At 39.3% G+C, this 22,057-nt stretch overlaps 1 protein-coding gene across 8 annotated transcripts in view; it reads right to left on the reverse strand.

The window, feature by feature from the left end:
* myo9aa (myosin IXAa) overlaps positions 1 to 22,057 on the reverse strand; it is a 98,597-nt gene that overhangs the window by 42,331 nt on the left and 34,209 nt on the right. For all 8 annotated transcript variants that reach the window (XM_026162514.2, XM_026162519.2, XM_026162523.2 and 5 more), the window contains exons 3-5: positions 3,945 to 4,039; positions 3,778 to 3,840; positions 2,262 to 2,361 (exon numbers count right to left, since the gene is read on the reverse strand). In XM_026162514.2, coding sequence (XP_026018299.2) covers positions 2,262 to 2,361; positions 3,778 to 3,840; positions 3,945 to 4,039 — 258 coding nt within the window. The remainder of the gene's footprint in view (positions 1 to 2,261; positions 2,362 to 3,777; positions 3,841 to 3,944; positions 4,040 to 22,057) is intronic.

Consider the following 22,057-nt stretch of genomic DNA (forward strand, 5'->3'; position numbering starts at 1 on the left):
CAAACACTTTTAAGCATATAAGCAGTGATGACAGAGACAAAGAAAACACACTCAGACACTACCACATAAAAACTTTATGGTTGAACACATTAAGACATGAAAGCAGGAGGAAATAAGAGGTCCAGACATGCAGCACACAAAAATATTAAGACACCAGAATGAATTGTTGGCTTTCCTTCAACTTTAAATACCTTTTTATGACTCATTTTTTACCTCCTGAGATAAGAACTGATTTCTACTAATGTAGAACTAAATTCTTTCAAGCCATCCAAACCCTAGATTTTATTGTTGTCAAATGTTAAAACATAATTCTTCATTATCCGTGTCCTAAATGAGACATTTGGTATTAATGGGACCAGGTGCTACAGTTTTGATATTGAAATATTTTCTTTTCTTCCTTCTTGAGTTTAGGAACTGGACTACTGAGCCATGCTGCAGACTGTGGTTTTGTATTGTTGTGCTGAAATAAGCAAGGGCTTCACTGAAAAAGAACAGTCTGAATGGCAGCATATGTTGCTCAACAACCTTTATAAATCATTCAGCATTTATAGCACTTTGCTGATGTTCAAGCTACCCCCACGCCATTATGGATGCTGGCTTTTAAACTGTGTGCTGATAACAGCCTGGATGGTTCCCTTCATTTCAGCTTAAATTTTGATTTGTAAGAAAAATCTTTTCTTTCAGACCATCTTAAATAAGCTTAGAAATACTGCTGCCTTCTCTCTATGTAGTTTCTTTGCATGCTGGAGTTTTCTCAGTGTTACCCTTGGTACAGAGACTACGAAATTCTCTGAATGTTTTAATGATATTATGCACGGCAGATTATAAAATCTTCAAATTCTTTGCAATTTTTCAGTGAGCAAAGTTAAACTTCAACTTGTTCACGTCAATTACTTGTGGGGGTTTTTTGTTTTTTTGTTTGTTTTTTTAAAACAGGGTTGTTGATGAGGTATGAAACTCAACTTGCAGACACACTGTTGCAGAAAACAAACCCCAGGCAGCAATTTACAACCACAGATTTATGTAGATTAAAGTAATTACTGCATTTCCAGATTGTGAGCAGGCACTGCTGCAAAAACGCAGGATTCGCAGTAGAGTACCAGATTCCCATTATTTCATGCAACATCTGCTATCTGCTCATCTGTGCATTCTGGAATTTTTCAGCATATAATCAATGAGCCTCAGTGAGGGTGTCCTTAAGTGCACCTCCTTGGGGAACTTTGTTTCTTTTAGCTGCGGTACAACATGATGCTGCACGATGTTACTCTGGAAGAAAATAATATTAAGGGCATCAATCTTTTTTCTGTTTTTTTTTTCTTTTTTTAGAATATATATTGTGTACACTGCTTTGTGACTGTGTGTGAAAGTTACTTCATAAATAAATTTCAGTTTCTTCTTATACGCACACAAACACATGCACATAGTAAAAACTTGATTCCTTGTGCGAACACTGAAATCCATGCAAGAGCTCTAGCTAGGGAGTTATAATTTACATTTATATTATAATATATTCACATGTGGTTCCCAAAATAGAAGAGAAGGGCAAAATACAAGGGCATGAACAGAATGTGTGTGTGTGTGTGTGTGTGTGTGTGTGTGTGTGTGTGTGTGTGTGTGTGGCATCAGTGGCTGGGAGGAATGGGAGGAATTCCCTGCTCTCTTCTGCGTAGGCATGAGGACTTTGGAGGAGGGGAGGTCGCTGGTCGTCTGAATGTCAAGCTCAGAAACGGAGACACTTTAAATTTTACAAAACATAAGCATTTCATATGCAGACTGACTATTTCTGTGTTTGTTGTGGCTTTATTTCATAGTTATGTGAAACCCGTTTTCCTTTAGGACAACAGAGCAACAGAGATGGGGGACGAATACCATTTGGTGTGTGTTTTTGTCAGCAGAAGTGAAGCAGTGAGGTTGCCTCACTGCATGAACAAAAAAAAAAAAAAAAATGTAAATAAAGACGGAAGTGAAGACAAACCTACTATACAGTACGTGCAGCTATGCCTACAAGAAGTCAAAATGAAAAGCAAACAAATTAACACGCTGTGTCTGTCCCTGAAACAGCTGAACATTTTAGATAGTGTGTATGTGAAGGACAGCAGTGCAGCACGTGTCAAAAAACTATTTTCCCCCTGTGTCATTATTCCACACATGCTGACGACATTTACAATGTTACAGATAAATGAAAACTGTAACAAATATCACATTACATGGCACGGCTAGTGTAAGATCAAGTCTGCAGTGCCTGATGCTAAAGGTCCCACCTGACTGAGGTAATGGTATTCTTCAGGCTTCTTGAGGTGAAAGGCTTTCCTCTCTTCTTCACTTGCTCCTGCCAGCAGGTAGTAAAACACATGGTAGTTTCTAAAAAACAAAGAAACAAAAAATTATTACATTGTAACTCAATTAGTTCAAACTTTACAGTGTTTTTTTTTAATTATAAAAACATCTGTTTCTGGAAATGGTTAAGAAGTTTATCTCCATCTACAACGTTCCTAATCTTATGTTCTTTCCACTGAGATGGATATTATCCCCCATGTACCAAAACAGCTTAATCATCTATGCCCCCCCAAAAAAGCCCTATGCTTTTAGCAGCCGATCAGTTACTGTATTAATCATCACCATGAACATGCTCATTTTAGCAAACTGACTGAGTGGGATGCAGGACTTTATTTTGAGTGCAGTGAGCACAGCAAACTCCTGACATCCAGCAATACAGTATACAGTGCTTTCCATGTTATTTTGGAAACAGGCTTGTTATGTTCAGCAGGCTAGAATGTCAGCATGGTAATTTTAGCATTGTTAGTATTCAAAACTGGAGCAACTATAGAGAGGGGTTTCAAATTTCATCTTACAGGTTTCGTTTCAATTCATGTGGTGTGAAAACTGACAAGTTGACTAATAATAATAATGTATAGCTTATTGATCCCCGTGGGGAAATTACTTGTTTTTCTCTGCATTTGATCCATTCACTCAGTGAAGCAGTGGGCAGCCACTAAGCAGGCACCCGGGGAGCAGTGTGTAGGGACGGTACCTTGCTCAGGGGTACCTCAGGGTAGCAGTTTAGTGGATTCGAACCCCCGACCTTCTGATCATGGGGTGACCACTCTACCTACTGAGCTATACTGACTTCTTGGTGATCCACATTCTACAGAAAACCATCTTGCTAAACTACTTGTGAAACCGATGTCTTGGAGTGGGATCAAATTATTGACTGAAAAACAACCACAACATCTCACTTCCATCAGATTGGATGTGGAAAGGTTAGAGAGAAAATGTTTGCTGTTCGACCAAGATTCTCTTTAAATGCACACTTCAAAAGTTTTTATGGACCTTAAATCCATCTCAGAGGTAGCTAGCAAAAGGGGCCGACTGTGCACTCCACCAATATTACTGCTGAGCCCACTAATTAATTTTTATCGTCTATTTAAACGTTGGCATCTTCAACAGACATTCTGATACCAGCTTTTTTGTGAAATATATGCAGCTTTAAGAAAAACTCACTTTTTTGTGTTATAACACTCAATTTGCAAGATTGGATTAAAATGAGTATTAATAGGTTTTGTTGAAATGTTACAAATATAGTACAATAAAAAGCTCGCTGGCCTTACTGCTAATTACAGATATTTTTACACAAGCTTATCATCTTTGATTTGGTGCATGCATGTTTTGTGTTAAATGTACGTCACAGCAACCCAGCCCAGTCCTGCTCGCCAAATGTATTTCTGCTGTTCATATGAGGGCTTTTGATAAGAATCTGCATTTCTGAGATGCGCTCACCGTTCATTGTGCTCTTGATAGACCAGTCTTGACTTCTCCAAGAGGTATTTCTCCACGTAAGCTCTGTTTAAAAAAAAAAAAAAAAAAAGTACAAGAAAAGTGGTTGACTTTAACATTATTTCTTATTTTATTTGGACATTAATAAGAATTTGGTTCTGGGTTCTTACCCTCTCACAGTGCCGCTCTCCTGGTAGTTCACCTGAATGAACTTTCCAAAGCGACTGGAGTTGTTGTTATGTGCTGTCTTTGCATTCCCAAATGCCTATAGAGGAAAAGAGGAACATGTGGTAAGATGTAAACGAATTAATGAGAAAGGCTACATATTGCATACAGCATCTTGCACAAGGGTCACTGAGACCAAGTACAGAGTCCACTTTAAGGTGTGGATAATTTGTTTATGGATCAAGAACGCAGAGCGTCTGGCAGGAGGCCAAACATCGTCTTGAGACACTGTCCGTCTGATGCCACAAAGGAAGCTTTTGCTCTCACATAGTTTCTAACAGCATTGGTCCGAGACTGATTAATAACATGTTTTTAGGATCTATTAAAGCCAGCGGTAGACAAATTGCCAGAGTGAGGATGAAGGAGCTATGGCCAGCAGTCCTGATGGGGCGGAGGAAAAAAGCTCCTCAGTGAGTAATGGGATCCATGTGGCTGTGTGAAACATGTGTAGCGTTTGTGCTTTAATAAGACAGTCCAGTATTTCCCCTCACAGCTCTGTTTATGTTGTATGGCTGCCTGAAGGGGAAGTCGTTTTTCGCCCTATATAAGCCCTATAGTTATTTGTAGCTCTACCACAAGTAAACAAATTCCTCAGTGAATCACTTAGAGCTGTCCCGAGCTCTCCGTCTGTGAAACGGGAAAACACCCCTCCCTTACCCCACCCTTCGCCCACGCCACTTTCTAACTTCCCAAACATGCAAGGAGACAGCTAACGCCAAGCTAATGTGCAAAATTACTTGGCTTCAGGCTAATCGTAATCCACAAATTTAAGAGCTTCATCCATCACAAAATTTCTCCTGCATTTGAAAAATATATTGTTTTGGTCCAGGGTAGGCTATCGTGTTACCAATAAGGCTGTTGCTATGCAATACAGATGAAAACTTCAGGGCACAACTACCTTTTCCAGCCGTAAACAACCAACACGGCGAAGCATCACAAGGTGAGGTTTTTCTAGTCACGGCTCCTTGAGAAATGAGTCAGTGACAATTAATTTACGGCATGCAGTTTCCTCCAGGAACAATGCACACAAGGTGTACTAGCTGAAGTTAAATCATTTTGGTACATATACTGCAGAGACAGATAAGTCAGTCCAGATAAACTGAACATCTCTTAATCAGACCAACACTTTCTGTCTAAAAGTATCTAAAGGTTAGGCTCTGTCCCACTGAAGTTTACGAACAACAACCCATTTAGATGCTTTTGAGAATCGTGGTGATAGAGAACTTAGTTGGCCTCTATTACCGGCTGACACTGGCTCAAACCTCTGGATCAAAGCTACAAACTTGCCTCTTGTCTGTGACTCATAAGGCAGAAGAAATCATTAAAAAGGCAGACACAGTGGAAAAACATTTAACTCCACTGTCTGGACAAAGAAACGAGCAAACGGGGTCAAACTAAACAGTGACTGTATCACTCCGCATCCCAGAATGTGGATTTCGAAATGTGACGCCTTCCAGAGGAGCTGGCATGTTGTTCACCACTTTGTCTGTCTCTGAACTGGCTAACCTGCCTGCTTCAGGAACTCCAGGTCAGACGAGGACAGACTAACATCACTCAGCGCTCCGGAGTAGTACAAGCTTCCTACTGGAAAGTAGATAGCCAATAAAAACTGAACCCAAAAGCACTCATGCTGCTTTCAGAGTGAGCAGACAGGTCAGGTATTGGACCTTTCAGTGCTTTTTTTGTGTTGGGCTGGCAGGAAGTAGGATGTGGAAAAACTAAAAACACTGAAAAATATTTCAGGCACTGTGTGTTCATCCACCTGGTCTATGTAAAAGAAAAGACGAATATCGTTGAAGACGACATTTTTACAACCTAAAGATTGTAGTCTTTCTAAACTTGGCTAGCTCCATATCAACGGTAATAAAACACAAATCTCCCAGCAGAAGAGATGAGTTATAATTGACCTCCAGGGAAGGAGTTTCTCACCGTGGACATTAAGTTCCAATGTATAAACGCAAAATAGAGTGAATAAGTCATCAGTAAGAGCCAGCTATCATTAAATCACTGTGCTACTTCCAAACATTTCAATTTCTAAGAATACATTACCATAAATATTTGTCACAATAGGCTTACATAATCACAAGAATTTCCTGAGTTACAGCAGCAGCAAACAGCAATCTACAGTAACATGCCAACAGAGAAAATCCATCTGTATAATAATCAGGGTGTAAACAGTTTTTCTCCCTAACAGACACCAATGTAAAATTAGCAACAAGACAAATTCTGGTTTCAGAAACTTGGTCTCAAATGCAAATATTTTACTGCACTCTTGCGCTTTCCACCTACACAAACAGCCCACAATAATGCAAATATGTTCTCCAACCTTCTCGTATGGGAGGTGTCAACAGTTATTCTTGGAAATCTAAGTCAGTAACTTAAGCTCAAGAGGGCAGGAAGGCAAGCTGAGGTAACAAGGGCTGAAACCAAATAAACAATAACAAGCATATAATACGTAAAAGATTTATAGCGCAGAGTGGTTTTTTCTGGGTAGCTCTTTTTTTCCTTCCACTTCCACGGCTCAAAGATGCATCATGACTAAAGCTGTTTGTACAGACATGATTCGCACTGTTTCAGTGACTCCACTAGGTCAACAACATTATTCTTGGCTTCAGACCATAAACTGAGCCAAAGGCAGCCCAATGACAGACTTGAGATGGTGCCAGTGTGTTCTGGGTGTAATGTGTCCAAATACAGGCTCGGTCAAAGTCATTACGGGGAACACAGACAGGGAGGATGCCACAGGGATGATGTTATGCTTTAGTAAGTAAAGCACAAACACTCTACAGAATTTAACTATGAGGAAACCATTTAAATGAAGTCTCTTAAACTGTGTCTTTAAAATTCATTTACTTTCTATTGCTGGAACTCAGTATTTGGTTGGTGACTATTTGTGTAGTGTAGAAACCAATGGTAATTTCGATTTACCACAATTCTCTAATGAACCCAGCTGATATAGGATTTTTAAGACCGATGACGATACCGATATTTGGCGATTTGAAAATCCGATATTCTGATAGAAGATTGATATAAACGTTGATACCAGTAGACTAGCAAATAGCTACCGATAACTTAGTTGGGATCTAACTCATTGCCATTTGAAATATATTAATATCTGAAGCCTTTTCACTCACTATCCGTAGACTTGATGCAAACATTCCAGACTTGATTGTGTAGGTAAGCCTAATTTCCATTTCGCACCTATTCCTTTCTCAAGCAATGCCATACACTCATCATGTCAATCACTTTCCTCAAACGTAGTTTAACTCAGTACCTCCCTGATGTTTTTGCAGTAGTTCCCATAATCTCTGGTCACCACACCACACCTAAGCTTTAAGTTTCCAGTGGTTCCTGTTTCCTACTTCTAATATATCAAATGTCCTGTCATGTTGATTGATATTTTGACACCAAAAATTCATGCACTCTCACTTGCAGTATTGTACTACTATAACATTTTTCCACCCCAACACCAGTGTGGATTTTTAATAACTTGTAAAAAAACCCAAAAAACCCTCCTGTCAGACCTAAAATTATAGTGTAGTGTATCCCTAAATAATGTAGATGAGCTATAAGGCTATTCTTTCCAATATTTTTAAAAAGGCTCATGAATCTGATTAATTTCATTTCTATTTCAATATCCACTATAGCAAAGTACCCGATACTATTTTTGTCAAAAAAAACCATTCAACTTAACATAATGAGGATGATTTCATTGGCTGCTTCTTGAGGAGAGGAGAGGATGTAGAGTCTGTAGAGAAAGTTGGAAGTAATTTGAATGAATGGAGGGGGTCACGCTAGTTTCTCAGATAGAGTAGAGACAAAAGAGTGCTTCATTTGACTCACAAAGGGATTATCTTTTAGCAAGTCAACAACTGCTTAGGGGCTACAAGTACATTTCCACACTGGATTGTGTTTAGAGGTCATGTGACAGCATGGCCCCAAAATACACAGAGCCGCTCTTTGTCTGAATTTCAAAGTGCCTCAATCAAATGGGCAATGGCATGAAAAGAGCATTCTTCTGTCTACTACAAATTCATTTAGGGACATGTCACCAAATGTTCTGCATTCCTTCTTTTCCAGCAGCTACAGAGAAAATAACTCAGTGTTCTCTGTGAGTCAGTGTAGTATTGCTCATTCATCCTGTGCAGATTCATATCCTTTTCGGACCTTACTACCAGGCCAACTCATCAACCACACTATGTGGACAGGATGTAAACATGAAGTGAAAGAGCAGCTGACTTGACCCAGTGTGTGTCGCAGTGTGTGTGGGCAGATAAAGCTCTCCAGAGACCAATTCATAATCATGAACCTTGCAGTCTCACACCTAAAGCTTTGCTGGGCACAGCGGACTGTGGCCACAGCGGCTGTTTAACCACAGGGGAGATCTGCAGCCACCAGCTAAGTGAAAGCACGGTGGGATGTGGGTACTGGCAGCGGCTGCAACTGTCAAAACAATGTGCAAAAAAGTGTTTGAGGTAGGATGTGTACAGGTTTAACTGTCACCGTAAAACCTTTAAAGGGCTTTTCACCTCTGTGTAATAAAGAAAATAAATGTGCATGACGATGGATAGTATGAGTGAACAAGAATAAAAACTTGTTTGGATACTTGTCACCTCAGGCAGTATAAAGGGAGTTGAGCTAAACGCTAACATCCGCATACTAAAAAGTTCAGAGTGTTGATGCTAGCAAGCTGTGGTTTAATAGCTGCAGTTACCCCCTATTCAGCACCTGACCGAGGCTGCTGTAATCCTCCTTCATTTAAATCTAATGCTGTCTTTTTGCTTGGGTGGTGCAGGATACTTCACATCTATATGGTCAGATTTGTTTCCAGACTGTGGGCTCAATGCGGCCTCAGTAGCATTTACAGACAATGTGTTTATTTACTACTGCAATATGAATATGTTTTGACTGGCAAGAGGTTTATGTTTACAAAGCTTTATCTTCTAGTCAAATGATCACCTTAATCAATTGAAAACATTTTTGATACATTTTTTAATCATTTGATGGCTTTATTATTTTTTTACTGTCTGTACTGTCTGCATTGCAAAGACTTGGTTACTTGTCTTTGGATTTTTTGGACTGAACATTTCTGGAGTTGAAAATGATGTAATGTGATGTCGTCAACTTGGAAAAAATTATAGTGGACAAAGTGATTTATCACCACTTTGAGATATTTTATACACCTAATCATTCATTGCCCAGTTAAGAAAATGAGTGTCCAATTAATCAGTAATGAACAAACTTCTTTTTAGTTGCAAAAATAATGTATTAATTTTGTACAGAACAATCAGAAACCTTTTGTTTGGTCTTCTCCTATAAGGGAGCTTTTTATAACATTCCTCTGGATCCTACTATCACATACTACGTGTTCCATAAATCCCCACCATTACAAACACCCACAGGAGCAAATCTGATGGTCTACTGAAATGAGCAATATAGATGTGAAGATTGGCAGGTTGTGCAACTCAAGCTTGAATTGACTGCCAGAATTCCAGCAGTTGTTAGCTTGCGTTTTTTGAAAACTTTGCTATCTCAGACAATTTCAGCTTCACATTTAGTTGAAACTGGAGTCTTATCAGTTTATCCTGACTAACTCTGTGTCCCACCCTTTGGTAACAACTTGTAGTTTTTATGCAAAAGGTCGATGATTATCACAAGTCGACCTATAGGTTAAAAACAAGGAACGTCAGACTGTGATCAAGTATTTGCGTAACATTTGCAAAGGGCCACTGGTTCTGGGATGTTTTTCCAGCTTGGAAAAATAAGATGATCAGTATTACATTTAAAATTCAGTGCAAAATTGACACATTTTTACCACATAAACATATCTTCTTACAGTATAACTACAATGATTAGTGTGTTTCGGTCACATGTTCCACAGTAACTGAACCGAAGAGGCAAAGCAAACGCGAAGAAATTATGTTTACTTTGTCTGGTGGCCAAATTCTTTCATTCAATCAACAGTGAGGTAACCTTATAAATCATGTTTCACAGTATGAAGGACTGGGTCACTGGGTGGATAACACATTTCCACTGTATTAAATGAACCAAAGCAGCAGTTCACAAAGTGGGAGTGACATCCTAAGAAATCAAGGGTGTTACGAGATTTGTCATTTCACCTTTTTCAAATTGTGAAATACTGTTTAAGCATAATATTGAGAAATGTGACATTTCAATCACCAATATGCCATAAAAAGTATCACTATCGATGGGTGAGCTGGTTTTAAAGCAATAGTTTGACAACATTTGGGGACATACGTGGGCAGAGAGCCTAACTGGAAAACCCACATTTTTACAGATAATATCAAACAAACATGTAACATTTTAATCGGTGCCGTTCAGATCTGCATGATGGCAGATTTGGCAAAAATTCCCAAGCGCTCCCCCCTATGTTTTCCCCTTTCTTTCAAGCCAAGTGGAGGAGGGGGAAGTTAAGCAGCAAAGGGATAGAATGATCGCAGGGGCCTTTGCAGTGATGCAGACACTTTACAGGTCTGTTGTAATGAAAATAAAGATGTTGTTCTACTGGTCAATCTACATTCCCACCCTATCTATGACCAGAAGCTGTGGGTGAGCGAAAGAATGAGATCACAGATAAAACTAGTGGTCCAATCTGCACGGCAAATATCCTTGGGCAAGATACTAACCCCAAGTTGCTCTCCGATGCATCCATTGGAGTATGAATGTGTGTGAATGCTGGAAAGAAAGTATTTGCAAAAAAACTGGGGGGGAAAGTGCTCAGGTGGAGTAGAAAAGCACTACATACTGTATATATACACACATTGAAAGGGGTATGTTGGTCAGCAAATTTAGATGCCTGATCCACTTCGTAGGTGAGGTGTTTTAGGCATGTCCAACTGAAAAGAGGGCCCAGGATATACCCAGGACATGGTCTCTCGGATAGCTTGGAGGGCAGCAAAACCAGCACATTATAGGAACTGCAGTCTGTGTATTCTTTAAGCTACACTGACCAGCTGCTTGCTTCAGCTTTACATTTTATGGACAGACATGAATTATATCACCTTTTGCGATAAGCAGTATAAAGTATAAAGTCAGAGAAAACGCAGTGGCCTTTTGATCATAACAATGCATGACTGAAGTATTTGGCTTAATCAGAAACTCCTGTATTACTAAGAAGGAAGTGCGCATTAGTCACAGCGATGGAGATGAAAGGCAGGCGTAATAGAAAAATAATCAGTGCTCTCCAGGACACCTCTGTTATTACAGTCATCTCTCATAAAACATAAACTTCTCTCAATCAGAGAAGATGAGTCAAGGGGAAAAATGGGATCCTTTAGACAGAAGCAAATCATAAACTCTACTGAAACTTGAAATTACAAATTCATTTCCCTTGCTGTTCCATAAGTTGTAGACTGGTGTATCCTCAGGTTGTGTAAGCAAGCAATTCTCCCTTATTTCACGGTTTTTGGAAAATGAGACCCCAAACAAAAATTCAGGAAATTGGGTGGATCGAACAATAACAAGCAGGATATGCACAAGCTAATGTATCCAATTCCCATGCAGAGAGCATGCAAAGATTTAAGGCCAGACTTTGTGATTCACATTTAACCTAAAGAGAAGACACGGAAATGTGCGATAAAACCCTATGTGTGTATATTGATAGAGCTGCCAACACAGCCTGAAAAAAGTTTTAGTTGCTGCTTCAATGGAAGGCTCGTGCAAAGAAAAACATGACAATCTGAGTATACAAAACCCATCAACACGCTGAGGTCTAAAGGTCAGTGTCAAACCATACCAGATCTATTTTCTTCCTAGTCATGACCTTAAGAAAATGCTTCAGTGGGTGGCAGCCTGTTTACTAGTTTTCTTCAGCAGAGAGTCGGCACAGAGATCTGCCAAGTCATTCCTTATCTGCAATAAAGACGTTTTTGTGTGTTTATGTGTGTGTGGTCAGCTTCCTCTGACATCTCACCCCCACTTTATTTGTGTTTCTACGGATTTCACTTACTCCTCCACTTTCTCTCACACACCATGAAAACAAACAAACAGGCAAACATATACAACAAGCAACAGCAGACGTTCTGTTTCACTTTTGTACACCAGTGGTTATAATTACAATATTGCTATAGTGGACGGTTCGATGGGGGACAGAAAACCGAACAACCACAACGAAAACACAATGAAATGTCCAGAGCACAACAAACTAAACAGGAAGAGGATGAGACAGAGAGCAGACAAAACACCTCAGAGAACAACTTATTCAAAACAATAACAGCAGTCAATGAATTCTCCATTTTCACTGCTGGCACATCTGTGGAAGGGCTCAGAAGCGAAAACTACAATAAACAAAACAAAACCAAAAAACTCAGGACTGCAAGCATTTCATTTATCTTAGGATTTTAAAATAAAACAACAATCAAAAATGATGCACTGTCAAAGTGCCTTAAACACATTTGATTATCCAAATGGGTTTAGTGACTAAACTGCCAAATCCCCTCTTAGCTAGCCCAAAGCAAACTAATGAATGTAGCATCGCTCTATGAGACTTCATACTGCAATGTGTTTCCAACCAACGGAGTTACTGAAGACCATTAACAAATAAGATACAGGATTGAAAAGCAGCAGCCTCCTTTGTGATTATGTGTAATTATAATTACACAAATTATTATTTGTGTGTCCCAAAATTGGATCAACAGAGGCGATGAATGAAGGTTTTCAGAAAAAAAAAAATCACCTTTTTTAATTTATAAACATAGGAATGTGGTGTATTGTTTTTAAAATCCTGCCTGACTTAAAAAAATAAAATAAAAATAAAAATGGTGATGGTTGAAATGTTTGGTCAATTTATCTATGACGTATCCGTGTAATCACTTAAAAGGTTTTGATGAGATGTATTCTAGATACACGTTTGCAAACACAGAAAACGATGATAAATGTCTGCCTTTCTGTATTCTTCCAAAAACAAGTTCAGCCACATTCTTCTGCAGTGTAACTAAACGCCTCAACTTACAGTCCTTTGTGGTGTGAGGTCACTATCTGCTGCGAATGGCTTGTTTTTCCTGTAAATCGCAGGTTCCTTTCAAACACTGTTACAAAAGCATAAACAGTTTCATTTCATTAAAAACAAAAAAATCCTTGAATTTTTGGGCTTGCGTTACATGAGCGTTCTCAATTTTCATTAGAAAAAAGTTAAATGTGGAAGTACAAGCCACACGAGTGACTTTCCTAAAACTTAAAATGGCCACAAAGGATGGAAGAACCAACGGGACCAGGAAGCTTCTTGTTTCAGCACCAACGTTACTGGAACATTCGTTGGTAAACAATAGTGCAGTGGGGGGGGGGGGGGGGGGGGGGAGACAAAAAGGAATCTCATGAAGTTTAAAGGAACTTTTCAGCTCACTTGTGAACTATGGGGAAACAAGTCCTCAATCAAGATAACGCCTACAGTGTGGACGTACACTCAAGATAATTAGGAAAGCAAACTGGTGTTTTCCATTCATGCCACGTAGTTAGTGAATATGAAATGAGTAAGTAGTCATGTCAGATCATATCAGCTTAAGGTGGAAACAACTTAATTAGAAAACCAGGAAACAAATTTCCAACGCTTGGTTCATCTATAGAAAACTCAGCAGTAGCTTAGTGAAACTGCAAGCTGTTAAACACCGACCAGCTTGAAAACATGCAGTATCAAGAGTGCTTAATTTAGAAACTGACACCAACTTGGTCCTGCTGGGTTTCTACTGAACTGTCCATGAGTTTGAGCATTCACTTGTCTCCGTATTAGTCACCAGGGCAAGTCCGAGCAGACCAATGTATTTAAACACCTCACTTATCACACGCAAATGCTCTGAAAGACACCCTAAAATCAAAGCATTATTTAGCTGTGATGACTTAGTTATGTGGCTTCATAAATCAAAAACATATACTTAACAAGAAGTGTCCAAATAATGTGACCAAGAACAAAAAACATTTATGACCTTCTCTTAACAGAAAATCAAAAGTATGACTCGCCTTCCAAGAAGTTGAATTTTCCACAGTGCGCACTTAAGTAGATCAAAACCACAAGTTTGTTTAAAACGATTTAAAATAAATCTTTACAAAGGGAGTAAAAACATGACTGTTTAAAATTAAAGACACAGGATAGCTTCGCCATTAGCTTTAAGTAGCCCTTTAGGCTTTCTGCAGTGTTGATTTTTACAGCTGATGTCTGATAGTCACGAAGTGCCGTCATTCCTTCCACTCAGCCCACAGATTTAGCTCAGAACTCTGAGTCACTCCACCAACATATAGAGGAACAAAACCCGATTGTTGAGTCAAATATCAGACTGACCACCGCACCCACTACAATCATGATATTCATAAAGAGTCTGAAAAGAAATTAGCCAAGAAATCTCTAAGATGACTGTTCTAGCAGCTAGACCTGAAAGGCCAGCACATTAATTTGTACTCTTGTGTCATCTGTTTAAGCAAAATACCCAAAAGTCAAATGTGTTTGATTCTTCAGTCATTTTCATCTGTCTTGCCTCTCTGATATGAAGGAGCAGCAACTGCTTCACCTATGTTCACTAAATGAGGCAAAGCAAAGCTAGCAAGCTAGATTTTTATAAGGAGAAGCGCTCTTGTAAAGGTGTTCACTGAGTTTACCATCTGTAAGAACATTTCATGTGGACAAACGTGGAACAGGGCCGACTGGACCACAAGGTCCCCATCACTTGCAGTGACATGCACTCACATATAGAGTTGCACTTGGATAGAAACAGACCTCAGCTTGAAGCTCTGCCAGCACACTGCAGCAGACTGGGTGTGGGCTCCACAGAAGAAATTTCAATCAATACATCCCAATGTCCTGCTGATACCCAGACAATGGAGAATCAGTGCTGTCAAGCCAGCAACCTGGATGCTCAATCTATAAGCTAATATTAGTAGAACAATTACCACAACACAATTTATAAGTTAGAGGCACTTATACAAGTTAAATACTGCATCACAAATTAAACATAATGAGTTAATGATAGCTCTAAATCAAATAAACAAGGCCAATATAATGATCAATGTTACATTAGATATTTCGGATATATGGTGTTCCTATTGTATAAACTGGATGGTAGCCTGTAAAGGACAAGAAGTTGCAGTAATTAAGTATTTTTTTCGGTCTCCAATGATGTACCAGCTTCCACAGCAAAATCCCTCCACATGCCACTCTCCACATTGATGCCCTCTTGAAATAAAATGTTTATTATAATGGATGCAAATAACCTCAAGTTGACAGAAAGGGGATGCATTCGTCAATTTCACACAAAGCTTTTTTTAAGGTATGAATCCAGAAAATGGGATTTATGCAGACAAGCAGATGAGTCTCTATAAGAAGCGTTACACTGACTGCATCGCTGCTCTTGGCTAACATAACATATCATCTCAAATCCACGTAACTAAGCCTGAATGACTTTATTTCTGACCCAATACGATTTTGAATGCAACACAGTGAATGTCTTATTCTGTAAATTCGAACCAGTTCAGATTCCAGCATCAGTGCTTACTTTGTGGAAACATACCCTCTAAAACATGATTCAAGCTTTCATGCTTAACATTTGTCTGAGCTCCAAACTTTACTAAATGGAGCCTGTTAATTTGGTGGCATTCCAGTCCGTGTTTTGCTTTGATGATGGCAAGAAGGTTGAGTGACCCGAGTCAATTTGCCTGCCTGTAAAGAATGTATTTGACAAGCATTAAGCAAATGTGCTCAGCCATTAGGAAAACAGGCCTATCTTTTAGAGCAAACACAAATTCCCACTCACTCCAGAAGCCTGTGTCAATATACATTTTGCGAGTGGCAGCAGGCTGCTTGGACAACCCACTGCAGCATCTGAGGCAGCAGGTCACACTACCAGCTTCCCACTGTGTAACACTGCAGGAGTATTGCCAAATAAATATGCTTAATTTATGATGAAAAGCAAAATGAGCAACTGTAAAGTAAAAAAACAAGCAATAACACATTATTTATGACACACTTAGCATTTTAAAACTGGTCTCAACAGACCTAAACAGGCTAAATCTGAGGTATTGTGGGATAACTGGTAAAAGAACATTTTCTTATGGACAGAAAGGTTAAGCTAAATAAATTTGTATTCATTTACAGAACTAAGCTTTGGGCAAAATACTTGCAAACTGCAGTAGTTACCGACATGAAATCAGTGAAAATTAAAGTCAAAATCACTATTTGACTGGTCTGCCATTTATAGCCATCTATAGACATCCAAAATATGACAAAGTAATGAAGCCAAAAAAAATATTTAAGGGTCTATTTTGATCATCAGTTTTACAGACAGAATAATGCCACAGAAATTGAATGGAGTAAAAACTGAAACAGAGTGAAATAGTAGCTGGTTAAAATTGTATTTCTGTTCGGTAATTGAGTAAATACAGTAAATACTTCCAGCTAAACGTAAGCACATGTTAACTCTTAACCCCTTGAAAGCCGCATAGGAGTTTCTGACATATTTCAGGCTGTGTTTGCATCAGACGTTGGTGAGGGTGATCTACACAGTTCCCCTCTGAAAAACCCAGAAACCATTCTAATGGTGGTCAAAACACTTTCTTTACTGATATCTAATGAGCTGTCAAAACTCTTCATTAAGGCTCAAGACAAATGTTGTCTTTAGGGGGCTGGAGGTGGTGGTGTCAGGTGATAAATAAAGTTTATCATCATGGTTTCCAAAGAGGGAGAGTGAAACAAAGAGAAGATGGGCTGAACAATACAATTCAGCACAACAGTAGGTCAAAGCAAAGGCATCTCCATATAAAACCTCCCACGCTTTGTTCTGTACACTCACATACTTCAGTGTTTTGTTTGTGGCTTTGTCTCTTGGTGTGGAGGTGTGCCATGAGGGATCACAGGGTGGCTTTATGGACTGGTGACAGAATTCTGGGGTAGCAGAGCAGCCTTAATCCAGCTCTTTACACTGTTACTGTGTGCATTTGAGTATTTGCGTACAGGCAGGTACATCAACATTCAGAGCCCATTGGTGGAACACAATGAGTGAGAAAGAGAGCCCATAAAAATTAAGACAAACCATACCAAAAATCCTCAGTAAAGCATTCTACTTTAAATGTTACACGTCACACTATGGTGCATTGTGACAATCTAAAGTTTTTTTGTTGCCTTCATGAAGAACAACTGCAGAACTGCAGCAGCAAACAGGGATGTTAATAAACTTCAGTAACCCACAATTTATTTTTAATAATTTCCTATGAGCAAAACTGCTCTCTGAGCTGAAAGTACACCAAGACAAAGAAAAAAAAAAAAAAAACTTCCCGAACACTCCCCTCAAAACACTGTAGATGCTCACAGCCCAGACATCAGCAGAAAAAGAGGAAATGCATAAGGCGCAGAAAGAAGCTTCCCAAATCTGGCCGCCATACAGTGAAGTGGAATGTAATCGCGAGGGGGAGTGAGAGGTGGGGGCACGCTGTCCTGGAAAACATGGAGTCACATGTCAGCTCACAGTCAGGAAACTGCAACAGCTAAAAACCTCTCAGTACAAACCCAAGCATCCTAAAATGCCTCCTAAAATTCTCTCAGCACAGAAAATTGCAATCTTTAAAGACATTTATAAGCCAACTGATTCAACTGCATGTGACACTGACAGCAGAATGAATAATGGTGCATATGGAAAACCATACTGCACGTCAGAGTCATTGCTGCCATCACTCCACATATGACAAATGTGGCATCTAATGAGAACTGTGCGACTGGCTGCAGCAGTCTTTAATATCCCCACGATGATGAACAGATATTACTGGGACATAACTCTGATGGTGAATGAGACTGTGTCCAAATATTTACTGAACTATGGATCTATTTTTCTTCTGCACACCACCACAGTGGATTAACTCTTTAGGTCTTACAGCCATTTTCAGAGACACAAGTAAATAGGCAACTGACTGACAGGCCTTTCATAGACAGGAGGGTCTGATCTCTCAACTGTGAACTCTCAATATGATGTCTGAACAGACTTCGGTGCAAGTGAGAAGGTCATCATTAGGCTGACCCTGTGCACCGACAAACTCAAGCAAGTGTTTCCTGCTTTACTCTCACTTCCAGCAAGCTCCAGCGGATGTGCACGTCAGAGTTGCCCTGTGTTTAACTTGAATCAGTCATGGAGTAGAAACACAGATGCACACAGTTTTGAAATATACATTTTTTTTTATTTTAGAGCAGCGGTCCCCAACCCCCAGGCCACAGACTGGTACCGGTCCGTAAGTCGTTTGGTACCGGGTCACGAGAGTTGAGGCTCAGGTGGGTAATTTATAGTTTTTTTAATCGGTTTTTATCATTATTTTTCATCATTTTTATCGTTAACTCAGCTTCCGTGTGTCTTTTCTCGTGTGTTATAAATAAATATTTTTTGTTGCCGGTACTGGTTTTATTTTGTTGTATTTATCAGCGACACCGTGAAAATATTGTCGAACATAAACCGGTCCGTGGGGCAAAAGAAGTTGGGGGCCGCTGTTTTAGAGTACTTCACTACTATATTCAGAAGAAACTCTGAAGTCTGTTTACCCCTAAAAGCATTCTCAGCTATAGATTTTTAGTTGAAATCTAAATCCCCCAAAATGCACCATCAGGTATTCTCTCTAATTCAGGCACAGGCTGTAACATAAGCCTTGTGTCAATCAGAAAAAATAAATTCAATCATCTGCACACTGAAGACCTAGAAGACTGAATTCACGGCTCCTCAGATGAACTCCATCAGATGGACTCCATGAATGGCAGTATGCATTACACTGCAGAACTAAGAGGATTACTCGGCCACAGAAATATAAACCTCTCCTCAAGTATTTATAAGCTCAGCAGTCTCTTTACACTAACAGTGCAAACCTGCTGCTAATTGTTACTACACATCAATCACTACTGGTCCAGGCTTCAGCTTTCGCAGTCAGCACGCTGCACGCAGGATGAGAGTGGACGGTTTCAGCAAGAGCGAAAAATGAGAAGCATCGATTACATGTCATCACATTGGGTTTCTTCTTAGGAACTGTTTGCTGCAGGCAAATTGCACAACACTTTGCATGTGCAATCCTGTAGTCAACGATATGGAGCTTAGGTTTCACACAACGGAAAGGTTTACGTTAAAAAATATGAGGAGACTCGATGAAAGAATCAGGTCCTGTCGCATTCCTTATGCTTTACTCGTCATATGATCGTACTGCAGATTTAAACAAATTTATGGCAGTTCAGTTTATTCAGTCATCTGTCTGACAGTCATTTTCAAACAGCAATTCATCTGCCTCAACTTTGAGAGTATGGCCCGTGATTGTTCATTTGAGCTTGGCTTAATATCAAGTATCACTACATTTACAAACTTTCTGTCAATAAATCTGAGCTGTGTACTCGATACTGTCAGCAGTGTTTAAGTTTTAGTTGCTTGTGTACTTGGTAATGGAGATCATCAATTGGATAATTTAGGAATACAAGAAGGGATAAACGGCAACATTCGCCAGGCAAGGTGACAGATTTTGGAAGAAAATTGTAACAACTTCATTACAGCTGTGTTTAACTCACTGGTGTTTGAATCCTAGACCCAGAAAATAAGAAGCAGATGTGTCAAACATAAGGCCCAGGGACCAGAATCGGCACAGAAATTTACACCTTTTCATAAGTAAATAATGATTTTTTTAAAAAACATGGGACCACAGTTCTAAAAAACAAAAAAACAAAACAAAAAAAAACAACAACTAATTTTTGGGGGGAAAATAACAAAAACATTGGTTTAAAATTACAGGACAGTCAATGAGCAACACATTTATTTTTCACAATGTAAGCACAAAGATTAATTTAATATAATAATGATAATTTAAAAAAAACAAGAAAAAAAAAACATACTATTGAAACTGCACTTCTTTTTCAAATTTCAAGATATAATAGGGACTGAATTACAGTTCAACTTCTTTACACTGACAGACAGGGGAGTTTCATTAGTCTGGCCCACAGCTAAAAGTGGGCAAAACAACAGTTTCTATCTACCATCAAACAACAACAACAACAACAACAGAAGACTGTATTGCTCAATATCATAGACGGCACAAGACGCCCCTTATGAGTCTGAACAGTGAAGCCAACGTAAAAGTACCTCAAACCTGCATCCTTCTTAAGGCTACTGAGAGTTATACCTGAAGTTAGAAAAAATATCTGGTCTTTTGGGGAAATTTCTGGACCTCAGAAAACACCTTTCTATTGAGTTCATGGACTCAGTCACTTATTTTGAGATTTATACATTTCAGTCATTCTAAGAGTCAGATAGGAGGATTACTCTCCAAACTTGTGACTGACAAGTCATTAGCCAATGAGCCAATTTCACAGCAAGCTCATGAATGTCACATCCAGTTTCAAAAACATCCTCATCTCCAGGCTTCAAAACGGGGCTTCACAAACGAATAGGTGGCGTCACATTAGCTACATCCATCTTTTATGCTCTCTGTGCTAACTACCAGCTGTCAGACAAATAAAGTCTGTGAGATGGGGTGAGATTAGATTGCACAGTACAAAGAGGAGAAACAGAGAAAGCCAAAGATGACGACACCAGTGAAAAAGTCTTGTGAGGAACTTCCAACAAAAAATGAAAATGAGGTCCACTGCAAATTAATATGCTAGATTTGCAATCTTTTTCTGTAAATGTATATCTTTAATAGAAATTAGATGTGAACACCATGGGCACATGGCAATGTGATCAGCTAACCTAGGGCTGTGCGATATGACCAAAATCTCATATCCCGATATAAGACATCTATCGTCCGATAACGATATAAATCACAAAAATGTAACAGTTTCTGTAAATTCTGTGAATCTCGGGCAGCTCGACTTGCGTGAAGTGTTTCCAGCTGCGCGTCATGTAGCTGGAGTCGAGTGTTTTAACCGATGCATGAAACTATACATTTTTAGACATAAGTTGTAACAGCCGCCATTTTCTTTGTGACTATTTATTACACGGCGTGCTGCGGGAAAAAGCCTGTTCTAACGTTTGAGTCTAAGGTCTATTTTTTAGCACCTGGCGGCTCTTTTTTACTTCTCATCCATAAATAATCTGAGATGGTTGTTTGATCCTAGACTCTTCTGGTTCACACAAAGTGTCCTTGGCCAAGAGAATGAACTCCAAATCAACCCCAAAGCATCCACTGGAGAGTGCATATGTTTGATTGGTAAAGAGCCTACAAAGTACAGACTAAAATGTTTTTCAAAAACTGAAGAAGTCACTTGTATGAGTGATAAAATGTTCCTTCCACTAAAAACACAACATCCAGATGAACAGAATTAACTTCCAAGGGTCTTCAAATGGACTAAACTGGTGGTCAGAGTAGAAAAGTGCTAGTACAAGTACCATCCTCCTCACACAGATTCAAATACATTTTTTATTTCCTTACATTAGACTTGAATTGTCAGTATTTGCCTAATAAACCCATTTGAAGCACTACACTTGCACTGCAAATCTATATGCATACTGCTACCTGTTTTGTAGATTATTCTTGGGAAAAAAAACAATACAGGCTGTCTCAAGTGAGGTATTCAAGGGCCAGTTAATCTTCAACTACAGCTTGACAGATTTCTATTGCTGTGCATGTTTGCAAGAAAGACAAAGTTGTACTCTCCAGGTCTGTCATTAGCCACAGCCATATAGGTAAAGCTCTGTCTACACAGCTCGCCACGTTGGAGCAAAGTCGAAACAGGTGGTCTTATCCACAACACGCTCATATGTAGGTCACATGTCAAGCATTAGCTATCCAGCGCTAGGCTAAGATTGCAGGTGAGGGGAGTGACTTAGCAGAATCACTACAGTAAAGCTAGGGCACATGGTCAGTGAAGAAAAGAGGTCAATCCAATTAGTTAGATCTCAGAGACACAAACATCAGGACTCAATCCAATCCCGTGCCAGTCCTACAATGTCCATCCACTTCCAAGTCTCCAGGCTTATATTATGAAGTTACTTTGTCATTATGACTATGTTAATAGCATCTGACTCACAGCACACAAAGTCATATCTTTTAATTCAGCCAGGGCGGGTCCCATGTTACCATTTGCTTGTAACATATACACTTATAACTT

This window comes from Astatotilapia calliptera, chromosome 1, assembly GCF_964374335.1.
Source record: "Astatotilapia calliptera chromosome 1, fAstCal68.1, whole genome shotgun sequence".
In the NCBI taxonomy this organism is placed as follows: Eukaryota; Metazoa; Chordata; class Actinopteri; order Cichliformes; family Cichlidae; genus Astatotilapia; species Astatotilapia calliptera.